At 40.5% G+C, this 16,834-nt stretch overlaps 1 protein-coding gene across 3 annotated transcripts in view; it reads right to left on the reverse strand.

Moving 5' to 3' along the window:
• The window catches only part of SERINC5 (serine incorporator 5), a 121,013-nt gene that overhangs the window by 22,372 nt on the left and 81,807 nt on the right, over positions 1 to 16,834 (reverse strand). For all 3 annotated transcript variants that reach the window (XM_015140335.3, XM_078004939.1, XM_078004938.1), the window contains exons 6-7: positions 9,864 to 10,075; positions 6,887 to 6,982 (exon numbers count right to left, since the gene is read on the reverse strand). In XM_015140335.3, the coding sequence (XP_014995821.2) occupies positions 6,887 to 6,982; positions 9,864 to 10,075 (308 nt within the window). The remainder of the gene's footprint in view (positions 1 to 6,886; positions 6,983 to 9,863; positions 10,076 to 16,834) is intronic.

The following is a 16,834-nucleotide window of genomic DNA, read 5'->3' on the forward strand; positions in this document are numbered from 1 at the left end:
TAAAAGGCCCAAAAGGACATGGTTCAGAGAGCTTTCTGAGAGCTGGAGGCTTACAGGAAGGTGAACACGACCTCATCCACATGTTAGGAACCCAGCCACACCAACTCCATGGAGACAGAAGCTCGGGACCCTTCCAGACCTTGCCTTATATGTATTTTCACCTGCCTGTTTACTCATATTCTTTAAAATATCCTTTGTAATAAATCAGTAAAGATAAGTATTTCCTGAGTTCTGTGAGCCACTCTATCAAATTAATCCATTCCAAAGAAGGGGTAACTGTGGGAGCCCTAACAGTTGGTCAGAAGTTTTGGGGGGCCGGACTTCTGACCAGCGGGAAGGGTAGGGCTGTTTTGTGGAATTGAGCCTTCAACCTGTGGGATCTGACCTTATCTCCAGTTGGAGCATCCGAATTGGATTGGAGGACACCCAATTGAAGCCCACTGCGGAACTTACTGCCTGCTTGCTGGTGGGGACAAATCTCCACATATTTTAGTGTCACAGAAACCTTCTGTGTTGACTGTTGTAGTGTGAAACAGAAGCAAAACTGAGTTATTCTAAACACTACGTAACAAAGATTCCTATAATATAACCATCAGTGGTAATTTACCTTTTACCTGACATGGGGTCTTCCATTTGGAACACCCAACCTAGGTCTGACTGCCAACTTTGCCACCAAAGCAAGTAACATAAACATAAAATAACACTCTAGAAACCACTTTACAAACGTGTACGTTTTAAGTGTCTGAAGTGAGACTAAAATTATTTTTTTTTTTGTATTTTTTTTTTTTTTAGTAGAGACAGGGTTTCACCGTGTTAGCCAGGATGGTCTTGATCTCCTGACCCCGTGATCCGCCCGTCTCGGCCTCCCAAAGTGCTGGGATTACAAGCTTGAGCCACCGCGCCCGGCCGGGGAGACTAAAATTATGACTGGTATTTGCACTTGAAACAGTAAACATAACTGTGTATGCTATGGTTTAAGGAATCTTTTATTATTTGTATAAATTTATGGGGTACAAGTGTTAGCTTTTTTACATATAGCGGAGAAGTCTTGGCTTTTAGTGTATCTATCACCCAGATAATATGTATTGTACCCATTAAGTAATTTCTCACCATCTATCCCCTCCCTCCTTCCTATGTTTGAGACTTCACTATCATTCCACACTCATGTCCATGTGTACACACTATTTAACTCCCACTTAAAAGTGAGAACATGCAGTATTTTTCTTTCTGTGTCTGCTTGTTTCACTTAAGATAATGGCTTCGTTTCATCCATGTTGCTACAAAAGACAGGATTTCATTCTTTTTTATGGCTGAATAGTATTCCATTGTGTGGATATATACACATATATATATATTTGTATACATATAAATCACGTTTTCTTTTCTTTTCTTTTTTTTTTTTTTTTTTGGAGACAGAGTCTCGCTCTGTACCCCAGGCTGGAGTGCAGTGGCGCGATCTCAACCTCAGCTCACTGCAAGCTCCGCCTCCCGGGTTCACGCCATTCTCCTGCCTCAGCCTCCTGAGCAGCTGGGACTACAGGCGCCCGCCACCGCGTCTGGCTAATTTTTTGTATTTTTAGTAGAGACGGGGTTTCACCGTGGTCTCCATCTCCTGACCTCGTGATCTGCCCACCTCGGCCTCCCAAAGTGCTGGGATTACAAGTGTGAGCCACCGCGCCTGGCCAAATCACGTGTTCTTTAGCCAATCGTCTGTTGATGGGACACTTAAGGTGATTCCATATCTTTGCTATTGTGAAATGTGCTGTGATAAACACAGAGGTGCAGGTATCTTTTTGAAATAATGATTTCTTTTCCTTTTCATAGATACCCAGTAGTGGGATTGCTGGATCAAATGGTAGCTCTATTTTTAGTTCTCTGAGAAATCTCCACACTGTTTCCCATAGTAGCTATGCTAATTTACATTCCCATCAACAATGTAAGTGTTCCCATTTCTCCACATCCTTGCCAACATCTGTTACTTTTTGTCTTTTTAATACTAGCCATTCTGACTGGTGTGAAATGGCATCTAGTTATGGTTTTAATTTGCATTCTCACATGATTAGCAATGTTGAGCATTTTTTTCATATGCCTGTTGGCCATTTATATGTCTTATTTAGAAAAAAAATGAAATGTCTATTCATGTCCTTTGACCACTTTTTAATGGATTTAGTGGTTTTTGTTGAATTGAGCTCCTTGTAAATTCTGCATATTGCTCCCCTGTAAGACACAGTTTGCAAATATTTTCTCTGATTCTGCAGGTTGTCTGTTCACGCTCTTGATTATTTCTTTTGCTGTACAGAAGCTAATTAGATTAATATAGTTCCATTTGTCTGGTTTTGTTTTTGTTGTCTGTGCTTTTGAGGTCTTAGTCATGAATTCTTTGCCTTGAGCAATATCCAGAAGAGTTTTCCTAGGTTTTCTTCTAGTATTTTTATAGTTTCAGGTCTTACATGTAAGTCTTTAATCCACCTTTTGTTGATTTTTGTATGTGGTGAGAGACAGGGTAGGGGTTCAGCATAAGGAAATCCAAATTTTCCAGGACCACTTATTGAAAAGCGTATCCTTTCCCCAGTGTGTGTTCTTGTCAACTTTGTCAAAGACCAGATGGCTATAAATATGTGGCTTTACTTCTGGGTTCTCTATGCAGTTCCATGGATCTATTCTTATGCAAATACCATGCTATTTTGCTTGCTGTAGCTTTGTAGCATAATTTGAAGAAGGGACTCCTTCAGCTTTGAAGTGTGATTCCTCCAAGCTTTGTTCTTTTTGCTTAGGATTGCTTTACCTATTCTGGCTCTGTTGTTTCCATACAAATTTTAGGATTGTTTTTCTGTGAAAAATATCATTGGTATTTTGATAGGGATAGCACTGAATGTGTAAGACTGCTTTAGGCAATATGGTTATTTTAACAATATTTATTCTTCTGATCCATGAGCATGGGATATCTTTCCATTTGCTTGCATTTTTTTTTTTTTTTTTTGAGACGTGGTCTTGTTCTTTCACCCAGTCTGGTGTACAGTGGCCTGATCATAGATCACTGTAACCTCAAGCTCCTGGGCTCAGGTGATCTTCCCACCTCAAACCCATGAGTAGCTAGAACTATAGGTGCATGCCACCACACCCAGCTAATTTGTAAATTTTTTGTGGAGATGGGGCTTTGCTATGTTGCTCAGGCCGGCCTCAAATTCCTGGCCTCAAGCTATCCTCCCACCTTGGCCTCCCAAAGTGCTGGGATCACAGGAATGTGCCCCTACTTATGGCCCCTCCCTCTAAGTTTTTCATCAGTGTTTAGTAGTTTTCATTGTAAAGATCTTTCACCTCCTTCATTAAATGTATTCTTAGTTATTTTATTTTTTGTAGCTATTGTAAATGGGATCAGCTTCTTCATTTGGTTCTCTGCTAGATGATTACTGGTGTATAGAAACACTACTAATTTTTTTTTTTGAGGCGGAGTCTTGCTCCGTTGTCCAGGCTGGGGTGCGGGGGTGCAGTAGTGTGATCCTGGCTCACTGCAACCTCCCCCTCCCGGTTCAAGTGATTCTCCTGTCTCAGCCTCCCAAGTAGTTGGGATTACAGATGTGTGCACCACCAGGACTCGCTGATTTTTATATTTTTAGTAGAGACAGGGTTTCACCATGTTGGGTAAGCTGGTCTTGAGCTCCTGACCTCAAATGATCCACCCACTTTGCCCTCCCAAAGTGCTGGGATTACAGATGTGAGTCAACGTACCCTGCCAAAACACTAGTAACTTTTGTATGTTGATTTTGTATACTTCAATATTATTGAATTCATTATACAAATCTAAGAGTGTTTTGGTGGAACCTTTTGGGTTTTCTAGATACAGAATCATATCATCAACAAACATGATAATTTGACTTCCTCTCTTCCAATTTGGATGCCTTTTATTTCTTTCTCTTGCCCGAGTGTCCTGGCTAGGACTTCCAGTACTATGGTGAATAGGCATGGTAAAGGTAGGCACCCTTATCTTGGTCCAGTTCTCAAAAGTTATGTTCCTACTTTATTGAGGGTTTTTTTTAACCACGAAAAGATGCTGAATTTTAACAAATGCTTTTTCTGCATCTATTGAAATGATCACATGGTTTTTATCTTTAATTCTGTTTATGTAATATGTAATGTATGATGTATCATATTTATAAATTTGCATATGTTGAACCATTCTTGCATCCATGGTATAATGCCCACTTGATCATGGTATATTATCTTCTGATGTACTATTACATTGTGTTTGCTAGTATTTTGTTGAAGATTTTTCCATCTATGTTCATCAGGGGTATTGGTCTATAATCTTCTTTTTTGTTGTATCCCTGTCTGGTTTTGGTTATCAGGGTGATATATCAGGCCTTGTATAATGAGTCAGGGAGAGTTCTTTCCTCCTCCATTTTTTGGCACAATTTCAGGAGGATTGGTATTAGTTCTCCCTTATATGTTTGGTAGGATTTGGCTATGACTCCATCCGGTCCTGGCTTTTTCTTATTGGAAGATTTTTTAAATCACTGATTCAGTGTCACTATTCATCACTGGCCTGTTTAGGATTTCTATTCTTTCTTGCTTTCCAGAAATGTATCCATTTCCTCTAGGTTTTCTAGTTTGTAAGTATATGGATGTTCATAATAGTCTGTAATGATCTTTGTACTTTTGTGGTATTATTGTGATTTTTCCTTTTTCATTTCTAATTTTGTTGATTTGGTCTTCTCTCTTCTTGGTAGGGGCTTATCAATTTTGTTTATCTTTTCAACAAACCAACTTTTTTTTGTTTTGTTGATCCTCTGTATTTTTCTCATGGGCTTTTTTTTGGTGGGGGGAGGTCTGTATTTTATTTAGTTCCTTATTTCATTTTTTTGAGACAAAGCCCCTGTCTATTGCCCTGGGTAGAGTGCAGTGGTGCAATAAGAGCTCACAGTTTACTGCAGCCTCAACGTCTGGGGCTCCAGGGATTCTTCCACCTCAGCCTCCCGAGTAGCTGGGACTACAGATGTGCGCCACCATGCCTGGATACTTTTTTGTATTTTTTTGTAGGGACAGGGTTTCGCCATGTTGTCCAGGCTGGTCTCAAACTCCTGGGCTCCTGCAATCTGCCTGCCTCAGCCTCCCGAAGTGCTAGGATTACAACCATGAGCCAACTCAACACAGCCCTGATCTTTGTTATTTCTTTTGTTCTGCTAACTTTGGGTTTGGTTTCTTCTTGATTTTCTAGTTCCAGGTACAACATTAGGTTGTTAATTTGTGATCTTTCTGCTTTTTTGATGTAGGCATTTAATGCTATAAACTTCCCTGTGTATGCTGTGGTTTCAAGAATCTTTATTCTTAAGCTAATTTAAAAAATGTAGAGCACTTGAAATTTAAAATAACTTTTTTTCTGGTTTTTTTTGTTGTTTTTTTTTCTGGTAGAGATGCATATGTTGCCAAGGCTGGTCTCAGCTCCTGGCTGCAAGCAATCTTCCTGCCTCAGCCTCCCAAGGTGCTTAGATTACAGGCATGAGCCACCATGCTCAGCCTTTTTTTCTGTTTTAAAGGGATACCTGTCATTTAAAAAATATTGTAAATTAAAATCCCAGTAAGTTAAAGCCAGAAATTAATACATAAACAGACATAAAAGAAAGTCTTAAAGAGACGAAATTTATGTACACTTACTGAGTCAAGATAGAATATTAAAAAAAAAAAAAAAAATTAAATCCAGGATAGGCAATACTTACTTAAGACCTCTACTTACATTACTTTCCACTGTAAATAGCAACAAGGACAAGCCCATAAATAGTATGTATATATGCTAAAACTTTCAAAATTATCATTGCACCAGCTTTCCAAATTTAAGAGGAAACAACTTCAATTTTCTTAGACACTACATTTATTTAATTTGATTTATATAAGCTCAAATATATCCAAACATACATTTATATATGCTTATGTGTATGTATATATGTATGTATGTGTGTATATATTTACATTTATACATCACAAAAGTAATAGGGAGGGTAAGTTAAGTTTCTGCAAGTTACTTAAGTAGCAGGATCAGTCTATAAACCGGGCAGTCCGACTTCAAAGCTCATGCTCTAATCACTATGTTCGGCTGTCTCTGTAAATAAATGTCATTTAGGACGAGTGGTTTGAGGTCACATAGCCAGTAAATCACGGGATCTGTGCTCAGATCCTGCTCCCCACTCCCCACTCCCCCACATTCTTTCCACTCTCTCTGTTCCACGGCTATAGTCAGAAAAGAAAAGAAATACAACTAAATTAAGAGGTTATTTAGGCCTAAAAGCAAACTCTACAGCCAAACCTTTCCTCCTGTCTGTCCTACACACCAGGAAGAATTGAAAAAGGGAATTTTCCTTTACATAGCCCAAGTTAAAGACTTTTTTAACTTTAAAAGAGAGATGAAAAAGTCTAGATCATCTCTCTATTGTGATTTAGTACACTTCTAATAATTTATTTTTCAACTTAATTTTTGTGGATACATAGTAGGTGTACATATTTATGTGGTACATGAGATGTTTTAATACAGGCATGAAATATGTAACCATCACATCATCTAAAATGGGGTATCCATCCCCTCATGCATTGATCCTTTGTGTTACAAGCAGTCCAATTATACTCTTTTAGTTATTTTTAAATGTACAATTAAATTTGACTATAGTCACCCTGTTGTGCTATCAAATACTAGGTCTTATTCATTCTTCCTATTTATTGTGTACCCATTAATCATCCCAACCTCCTCCCAAACCTCCCCCAAACCCTTCCCAGCCTCTGGTAGCCATCCTTCTGCTCTCTATCTCCATGGCCTCTCCAATATTTAAACAATAGTTCACTCCTCCATGAAAGAAAATATTCACACCGCAAACACAAGCCCCCTAACAGGCTGGCTTACCTACTTCTGCAGGTTTGCTGGACAGAGCTGAGAAGGTGAGGTAGGTGACATAGCAGCTTATGACCCCTGATTGTAGGAGCCCCGAGTGCGGCTGTCCTGAAAAATGACAAGAGACAGACAGACAACAGGTTTTAATTTGAAGAAAAAGAAAGCATATGCCTAAAAAACCTGACAGTCCCCATGACAGTCCTCAAACTTGAGCATCCACCTTTAAAGGAAAGAAAAGAGAAAAAAAAATGTAGTGTGTTTCTCAGATAAAACTAAAAAGATATTAAGGGGGAGAAAGTTACACACTGAGCTGAACATTGCTATTTTAAAGATGTCAGGTTCTGCCAAGTTCTCTACCAATACTTTATCAAGCCTATGGCTATACTTAAACACATTGACTAGTCTCCCTGAGGTTTGTAACATTAGTTCTTAAATCCCAAGATCAGAAAAAAAATTACCGTCGTTGTTGATAAAACCGCATAGCTTAGTTGGGGAGGGGAGTAAGCGGTAAACCAGATTTCACAGGGGATGTATTCCGGATTCTACAAGGTCATCACATACCACAATCTATGATAGGACAAAAAGCTCTTACCTGCCAATGGACAAAAAGCTTTTGGGAACAGAATACAAGAATTGCTCTTGGCTAAAGAGGAAGGCTATGGGGCTCAGCATTCACTGGGAGAAGGGCTTTAAGGTTATTTATTGATTCATTTATTTTTCACTTTTATTTTAGGTTTTGGGGTGTATATGCAGGTTTGTTGTAAGGGGAAAATTATCATGGGGGTTTGTTGTACAGATTATTTCGTCACCCAGGTATTAAGTCTAGTACCCATTAGTTATCTTTCCTGATCCTCTCCTTCTTCCCACCCTCCACCCTCTGATAGATAAGCCCCAGTGTGTGTTGTTCCCCTCTATGTGTCCATATGTTCTCATCATTTAGCTCCCACTTTTAAGCAAGAACATGTGGTATTTGGTTTTCTGTTCCTGTGTTCATTTTAAGGATAATGTCTTCCAGCACCATCCATGTTCCTGAAAAGGACATGATCTCTTACCTTTTTATGGCTACACAGTATTCCACAGATTCCATAGTGTATATGTACCACATTTTCTTTATTCAGTATACCATTGATGGGCATTTAGGTTGATTCCATATCTTTGCTATTGTGAATAGTGTTGCAGTGAACATACGTGTGCCTGTGTCTTTATGTGAGAACCATTTATATTCCTTTGGGTATATACCCAGTAATGAGATTGCTGGGCCTAATGGTAGTTCTGTTTTTAGGTCTGAGGAACTGCCACACTGCTTTCCACTATGGTTGAACTAATTTACATTCCCACCAACAGTGTATAAGTGTTCATTTTTCTCTGAAACTTCACAAGCCATCTGTTATTTTTTGAAAGTTATAATATTTCAAGTAAACTAAAGGTTCAGATCTTTCAGAGTAACCAGGATGTGATAAGGGATCTCTCTTTTTCCCGTGAAATTTTCGACCACTTACTGACATAAAAGGATGCAGTTTTATTCAGTCTTGTGGTCAAATTTGTTTCCAAAATTATCATTATTAAATTATAATTACCGATAAAGACATAAAACAGACCCTGTTATAATGTTGTTCTTTGGCAAGGGAATAAGATTTCTCTTAGCACCTAATGGTACTAAACCAAATATTTCAGAACATTATCCCTATTTCAAAAGATAAAGATTTAACCCAAAGATTTTAATCAGAATATCAAGTTGTTCTAGGAACTCTTAACTGATCAATTAAAGGGATTAGGCAAATACTCTCAATTTCAATAATGGTCTTAAAATTTTTAGTAGAGGAAAACATAGTATTTGTGACTAGTTTTTTTTTTCTTCTTCTTCTTCTTTTTTGACACAGAGTCTTACTCTGTCACCCAGGCTGGAGTGCAGCGGGGGATCTTGGCTGACCGCAACCTCTGCCTCCCGGGTTCAAGCAATTCTCTTGCCTCGGCCTAACCAGGTAGCAGGGACTACAGGCGTGCGCCACCACAGCTGGTTAATTATTTTGGGTATTTTTAGTAGAGACGGAGTTTCCCCATGTTGGCCAGGCTGGTCTTGAACTCCTGACCTCAGATGATCTGCCGCCTGCCTTGGCCTCCCAAAGTGGGGATTACAGGCATGAAACACCGCACCCGACCACTAGTTGCCTTTCTAAACCACTATTTTAGAAAGGATTCAAGGGGGCTGTAAATTTATCGCCTATATTTTCCTACCTAGAACCTGAATGTCATGCGCATTTTCATCACCTATAGGGTCCGACACCCACAAAAAAACATCAGACCAGGGACATCTCACTGTAAGCCCAAAGACACTATATCCTGGCTTAAGAAACCAAGAGTAGTTTCTAAATGACAATTCACATGTATACTTCCTAAAGCACTTTCAAATCCCACTGTCTCTTCCTTCCGGCTTTGAAATGACCATGAGCAAGGTCAGGCTCACATGTTTCCACTGACTTCACTGAGGAAGAACCTGGGTCTAAGGAAGGTTAGCACATGGGCCAGCTGCTGGCTGAGCTGGGATGGGATGTCCTGCTTCCTGACTCCCAGACCACACTGCCCACAGCCTTGAGTGAAAGATGACCCGAGAACCAACCCTTTCTGCGGCCCTTTCATTCAACTTTTACACAGAGATTGTAGGGAAGCTCATAAACAACTGACTTGATATACTTGGAAGGCATTTCCCATTTAAAGGCTCCTTGTGGTACATTATTTAGCAAAGGCAGTATCTTCCTATTCATTGACTTCGTTAAGTTCAGGTCTTTCTTGACATGAGAAATGCTTGGCTATCACAGCTCGAGCGTGAGATATGAAGAGACTGGAGCCCCACCTTGCCCACTACTGACACATCCACAGTAAGTTAAGGAATACACTAGTTCAAAAAAAAAAAAAAAAAAAAAAACCATTGAGTTTGCTCAAAGACACTTATGAAAATATAAATAAGGAAGAATGGAAAAACCATGCTTACGATTTTGGACACAGGGCGAGATGGCTACCAATGAAATAAGCACGCATAGGCCTCCATTTACTCCCAGCAGAATTTTGTTTTCCATGCAGCCGTCTTTCTGTGTGTAAAACACTGCCATCAAAACCAAGCCTCCAGTGGCAATGGAATACATGATGAGTGTCACCAGGGCCAGGGAGGCGTACCACAGCTTGTTACTGGCTGTGCCTGCTGTCCTGTTTCTCCGGGAAGTGGGTAAGAGGGAGAGGAGAGAAGACAAGTCAATGAAGCCCACCATTCTCTGATAACATTCACCATCCCTCAGGCAGTAACTAATACTACAGGCCACAGGCACTGGTACCCAGCTGCCCAGAAAACACATTATTTTAGCAGTGATTATGCTCTATCAAAGCTAGAAGGTTCTGGTAAATATGGAAACTTCTTGACTAAAGCTTAGAATTTTCTCTCAACACTGAGAGAATTCCACTTTCTGCAGTAAATGTATTCATTCATTAAAATGAATAATGTCAACCCAAATGAGAGACTGAGGCAACAGTCTCAATCAACCGAGGTTTACTGAGCCAGAGGTTTGAGGGTGCACCCAAAAACACACAAGTCACAGAATCTTCTGTGGTCGGTGCTCCCAAAGAGGTTGCAGAAGGCTCAGATTTACCCATTTCTTTAAAGGGGAGAAGGCATGCAGTTTTAAAGGGGACAGGTGGTGAGGCAAACGCGACATTCTCCTGAGATTTTAACTAGTGCCCAGTAAACTCCGCTATACAAGAGATATGATAAACATTTCAAAAGGGAGTAAAGGAAGAGTTCATTATATAGTCTCAGGGTAGGCAGAGAAATGACTGCTCTCCTGGCTTTGTTCTGCACCTGGGAAGATAAGCTTGTATGGGCATTGTCAGTGTGAAATGTAACAGACTGCAATTCCATAGACAAGGAGCTAGACTTAGGTCGCAGACCAAAAGTTACAGCTGATATGCCCTTTTTTATGGGAAGATACATATCTTGAAAGGTTTAGGGATCAGCAGATAATTTACTTATGAGCAATTTGAGGGCAGTAATCCGGGATGCACGGGGCCTTCTGCCTTCTGTAGAGGTCTACCTAATGTGTAGTCCTTTGACACAAGGTTGGGAAGTCACAGCTATCTATGGGCAGGTGGGAGGGAGACAGCAGTGTCACGTGACTCTGTCTCCAGGTTTAACTCTGTTTGGTGTAATGAGTTTGAGCAGTCCTGAGACTCTTCATTTCCTTTAGCCACCTACAGACTTTATTCTAGCTTCTCCATTCTAACTGTGAACCACCCTGGGTCAGTTTTTGGCAGGAAGAAAAAGTTGCTCTTCACTGGGCTTCTCCAAGTTTTCTCCATAAACATAGAGCCCCAAAGTGCCATAGTCTCTACTCCAAAGTGCTGCCAGGAGAGGTGGCTCACACCTGTAATCCCAGCACTTTGAGAGGCCAAGGCAGGCGGATCACTTGAAGCTAGGAGTTCAAGACCAGCCTGGGCAACATGACAAAACTTTGTCTCTACAAAAATTAGAAATATTAGCAGCGTGTGGTGGTGCAAACTTGTAGTCCCAGCTGCTTGGGAGGCTGAGGTAGAAGGATCACCTGAACTCGGGTGGATGACGGCGGCTATGAGCCATGACTGCACTCCAGTTTGGGCAAGAGTGAGACCCTGTCTAAATTTTTTTTTTTTTGAGATGGAGTCTCGCTCTGTTACCCAGGCTGGAGTGCAGTGGTCTGATCTTGGCTCATTGCAACCTCCACCTCCCAGGTTCAAGCAATTCTCTGCCTCAGCCTCCCTCGTAGCTGGAATTGCAGGCACCCACCACCATGCCCGGCTAGTTTTTGTCTTTTTATTAAAGACGGGGTTTCACCATCTTGGCCAGGCTGGTCTCGAACTCCTGACCTTGCGATCCACCTGCCTCTGCCTCCCAAAGTGCTAGGATTACAGGCATGAGCCACTGTGCCTGGCCCTAAATATTTAATAATAATAATAAATAAACTTTTAAAAACAGAAACAAAGTTTTGCCACAGCTCTTGTGGATGCCATCTTCTTAGGGAGAAAAGAGAATTACCTTTACTAAGAACCATATTGGCTGACCTTAGCTCTTTATTCCTTGAACTGAAGAGAAGGGCCTGTAACTGTGCTGCTTCTTTATCTAAAATAGTATCAGGGAATACTAAAAGAAAATTTGACATTAAAAAAAGTTAAATAGATAGGAATAAATTCTGGTGATCAACTGTATGGTAGGGTGATGATGGCTAGCAGTAAGGTATTGTATATTACAAAACAGCTAGAGGAGAGGCTTTTGAAGATTCTCAACACAAAGAAATGATACAGCCTGGCCAACAGAGCAAGACCCCATCTACAAAAACCAAAAACCAAACCAAAACAAAAAACAAAGATATTAGCTGGACATGCTAATTAGCTAGCTTCTTGGGAGGCAGAGGCAGGAGGATCTCTTGAGCCTAGGAGTTCAAGGTTGCAGTGAGTTACGACTGCGCCACTGCACTCCAGCCTGGGTGACAGAGTGAGACTCTGTCTCTTTAAAAAAAAAGAAAAAAAAAAAGAAAGGAAAGAAAGAAAAAGATTATAAATCCATGAGGTAATGAATAGCCAACTACCTTGATTTGATTACTGTATGACATATATGTATCAACATGTCAAAATGTACCTGATAAATATGTACAATTACAATACATCAATTAAAAAATAAATTAGGGCACAGTGGCTCACACCTGTAATCCCAGCACTTTGGGAGGCCAAGGCGGACAGATTACAAGGTCAGGAATTCGAGACCAGCCTGACCAACATGGCAAAACCCCATCTCTACCAAAAATACAAAAATTACCCGGGCATGGTGGTGCATGCCTGTAATCCCAGCTACTTGGGTGGCTGAATCGCTTGGACACCAGAGGCAGAGGTTGCAGTGAGCCCAGATCATGCCACTGCACTCCAGCCTGGGCAAGAGAGGAAGACCCTGTCTCACACAAAAAAGGAAATTGTTCAGAACAAAGAAAAGTATCTATAAATGCTAAATGAACTAGACAGAACAACAGGGAGAATGAATTGAATGAATCATTGTCATCTGCCTTATGATTAAATTGCTCTTTGTAACCACATTCTCCCAAACCTCACAGAAAAAGCAACTTACTTTATGCCCTCACAAAACTGGAAAGTGTTCAAGCAACCCAGTTAAAATGTTTTAATGATGAAAAAATTCCTGCAGCCAGAAACAAAGAAAATAGGGAGGAAAGGCCAAAATGAGAACGACCGTCATATTCCTGAAACTGTGCCAGACACTCCAATGGCCTTGGAATTATTCTAACATAAAAGGCGTACAAAGGAAATGAGAGAAAATGGGATTTTAAAAAGGAAAAAACAATCTAAGAGCAAATAATAATGGATGATGGGGAGACAGCATGAATTATACAGAAAAAGGTAAACACTGCTGACTGGTTTGTGGGTGGGAGATGACCAACACTTCTATTCACTATTCTTTTTGGTTATGTTATTAGAATATGAAGGACTTTCTTACAATTAATTAATATTTACAGTCCATCCCAAAGTTAAATCTTCAACCCCAACCTTTCCCCTGAACGTCACTTATATTAACCAACTGTTCATTTAACAATTGGAGACCCACTCGAAGGTCTAATTGGCATCTCAAAGTTAGCACATTCAGGCTAAGGTAACTTCCTGATATTGACACCCCCATTCCTCCCTCCCCCAAACCTGCCATTGTGCAATCATCCCAACCTCAGAAAACAGCAATTCCATCTTCCCATTGTTGGGGGAAGAGAGAAAGAAAGAGGAAAGGAGAGAAAGGAAAGAAAGAGGAAAGGAAAAGGAAAAGGAAAAGGAAAAGGAAAAGGAAAAGGGAAGGGAAGGGAAGGGGAGAACAGCACAGAAGAACTGCGGTCACTTTGGAAGCTTCTTGCTGCTCTCCCCTCCCCCACCCACCTCCACTCAGAGCTGGCTTTGGAACATATGAGGATCCAGCTCCTTGGTACCACAGAGTTCCAGACTACTCCTCCCTCACCTGGATTGTCTCCCCCTGACCTCCTTACTTGCACCTCTGACATCTTTTCACCTTTCTTGACTTAAAACAGATTATATTCCTCCCTTCTTAAGGCCCTCTGGTGCTCTCCCATTCCACTAAAAATACAAAAAAAAGTCTTTACCCTTGACACCTAAAGCCTTTTGTTTCAATTCTAATAGAGAATTGACACTGTAAACCACAAAATTTGAGCTAGAAAGGAAAAAAAAGAACACACCAGTTAGTCCAAACACATTATTTAAGTGTGAAAACTGAGGTCAGAGAGGCCAACTGTGAAAGAGTGAAAGAGCAAGCATTAAAAGGGGCACTGAAGCCGAACACAATGTCATCCCAGTACTTTGGGAGGCCAAGGCAAAAGGATCTCTTTAACCCAGGAATTCAAGATCAGCCTGGGCAACGTGGCGAAACCCCATCTCTACCCAAAAAAAAAAAAGAAATTAGCCAAGTGTGGTGCCACATGCCTGTAGTCCCAGCTTCTCAGGGGGCTGAGGTGGGAGAATCACTTAAGCCTGGGAAATTGAAGCTCCAGTGAGCCATGGTCACACAACTGCACTCCTGCCTGGATGACAAAGTGAGATCCCATCTCAAAAAAAAAAATAATAAGAAGAAGAAGAAAAAGAAAAAGAAGAAAAGAAAGGGGTACTGAAATCTGCATCTCCTGGTTGCCAGGCCCAAGACCTTTCTACTCTACTGTTTTCAGGATCATCTACTTCTCAAGATGTTTACAAAGAGATAAATGAAAAAGGGAAGAAAAGGTACTTTAGTTATTCTATTAAGAGCAATGAGCATATTTTCTAGATTCTTATACGCAAGAGTCTGTTAAACTATAAACATGTTGACAATAGGGATTTTTGTTGGCATATATGCCTCAAAGCTTGGATAATAGCAACACTATTTGTTGCAGAGCTTTTAAGTCATTCTAACTGAGTTTCTGAAAGTTTTTAAAGCAAAAAAACTTTTCCAAAATGCCTGCTAAAAACATGGCATCAATAATTAGTCCCAGCAAATGGATTCAGAATCAATCAAAACATTAAAGTCAGACTGAAGAAGCACAAGTGTTCTCAAGAGAACATACTATTTAATGGGCAGATCAGACACCAAGGATCAAAACTGTTAATATTTTACCATGAAGTTCCTTATTTGAAGTATACTTGTGAAAATTTTAGGATGATGAATTTATTTTCTAATACAAAAATCAAATTGAAAGCACATTCAGGTCAGGTGTGGTGGCTCACGCCTATAATCACAGCACTTTGGGAGGTCAAGGTGGATGGATTACTGGAGGTCAGGAGTTCAAGACAAGCCTGGCCCACACGGTGAAACCCCGTCTATACTAAAAATACAAAATTAGCTGGGTGTGGTGGTACACACCTGCAATCCCAGCTACTTGGGAGGCTGAGGCAGGAGAATCCATTGAACCTGGGAGGCGGAGGTTGTGGTAAGCCGAGATCACACCACTGTACTCCAGCCTAAGCAAAAAGAGCAAAACTCTATCTCGAAAAAAGAAAGAAAGCACATTCAGAATAATCAAGGAAAGAGTGATTTTTAATCAATTAAAATTCACTTCCAACTTATTGTATTTCTTCTGGACTACTGAGAAAATAGGGTCCCATACAATTATAGTCACCCATTTGGCTTATCTTTAAGAAAACTTCAGGCTGAGCGCGGTGGCTCACGTCTGTAATCCCAGCACTTCGGGAAGTCAAGGTGGGTGCATCATGAGGTCAGGAGATCGAGACCATCCTGGCCAACATGATGAAACCCCGTCTTTACTAAAAATACAAAAATTAGCCGGGTGTGGTGGCATGTGCCTGTAATCCCAGCTACTCAGGAGGCTGAGGCAGAAGAATCACTTGAACCCGGGAGGCAGAGGTTGCAGTGAGCCAAGATCGTGCCACTGCACTCCAGCCTAGGCGAGAGAGCGAGACTCCGTCTCAAAAAAAAAAAAAAAAAAAAAAAAGAAAATGGTGCTGCCTCAAAACAAGATCTAGTGGAGACCACAACATAAATTACTGGATCTCATGGATAACTCAAAACGCAGACACTGTACAATAACTGATACAACAGCCCACTTCAAATGCAGACATCTGTATAATTATAGAGTTTAGAACTTTAAAACATAGCAAAACATATCTGTAGGACTACTTGTATGACTATTCAGTGTTGTGTAAACCATTTGAAAATTGTTCATATTTGGCCATGCTTAATCCAATATTTAACAAAGAGTCAAATGACTAACTCTATCTTTTCACTTATGCATCCCAACAACAGCTGTACCTCATGATTTGATCCTTAAAACCAAAAGAAAACAACAACTACCAAGTTGAACAACATATTCAGAATAAAAAGTATTGAGAGTATTTGGGCAGTGTATTTTGTTTTGTCCATGGTAAAAGTAAACTTCACATTCATATGGCACTTATGATTTCAAAAATTTGAGTATAAAATAAAATGATTCCTGTAAAATATGCAAAAAACAAAAGCCTTACTGGGTACAATAGGCAGTTGTTTTTATTCATATTTTATAAGTAAAGAAAGTTAGGGCTGGACGCAGTGGCTCACGCCTGTAATCCCAGCACTTTGGGAGGCCGAGACGGGTGGATCACCTGAGGTCAGAAGTTCGAGACCAGCCTGACCAGTATGATGAAACCCCATCTCTACTAAAAATACAAAAATTAGTCAGGTGTGGTGGCATGTGCCTGTAATCCCAGCTACTTCGGAGGCTGAGGCAGGAGAATCGCTTGAACCCAGCAGACGGAGGTTGTGGTGAGCCGAGATCGCACCATTGCACTCCAGCCTGGGCAACAAGAGTGAAACTCCGTCCCACAAAAAAAAAAAAAAGGTAGGCAGAAAGCAGCTAAGTGCTTTGTCCAGAATCACAAAAAGGGTCAATTAGGTCTTAGAACTCAACGGTTGTC

This window comes from Macaca mulatta, chromosome 6, assembly GCF_049350105.2.
Source record: "Macaca mulatta isolate MMU2019108-1 chromosome 6, T2T-MMU8v2.0, whole genome shotgun sequence".
Taxonomy (NCBI): Eukaryota; Metazoa; Chordata; class Mammalia; order Primates; family Cercopithecidae; genus Macaca; species Macaca mulatta.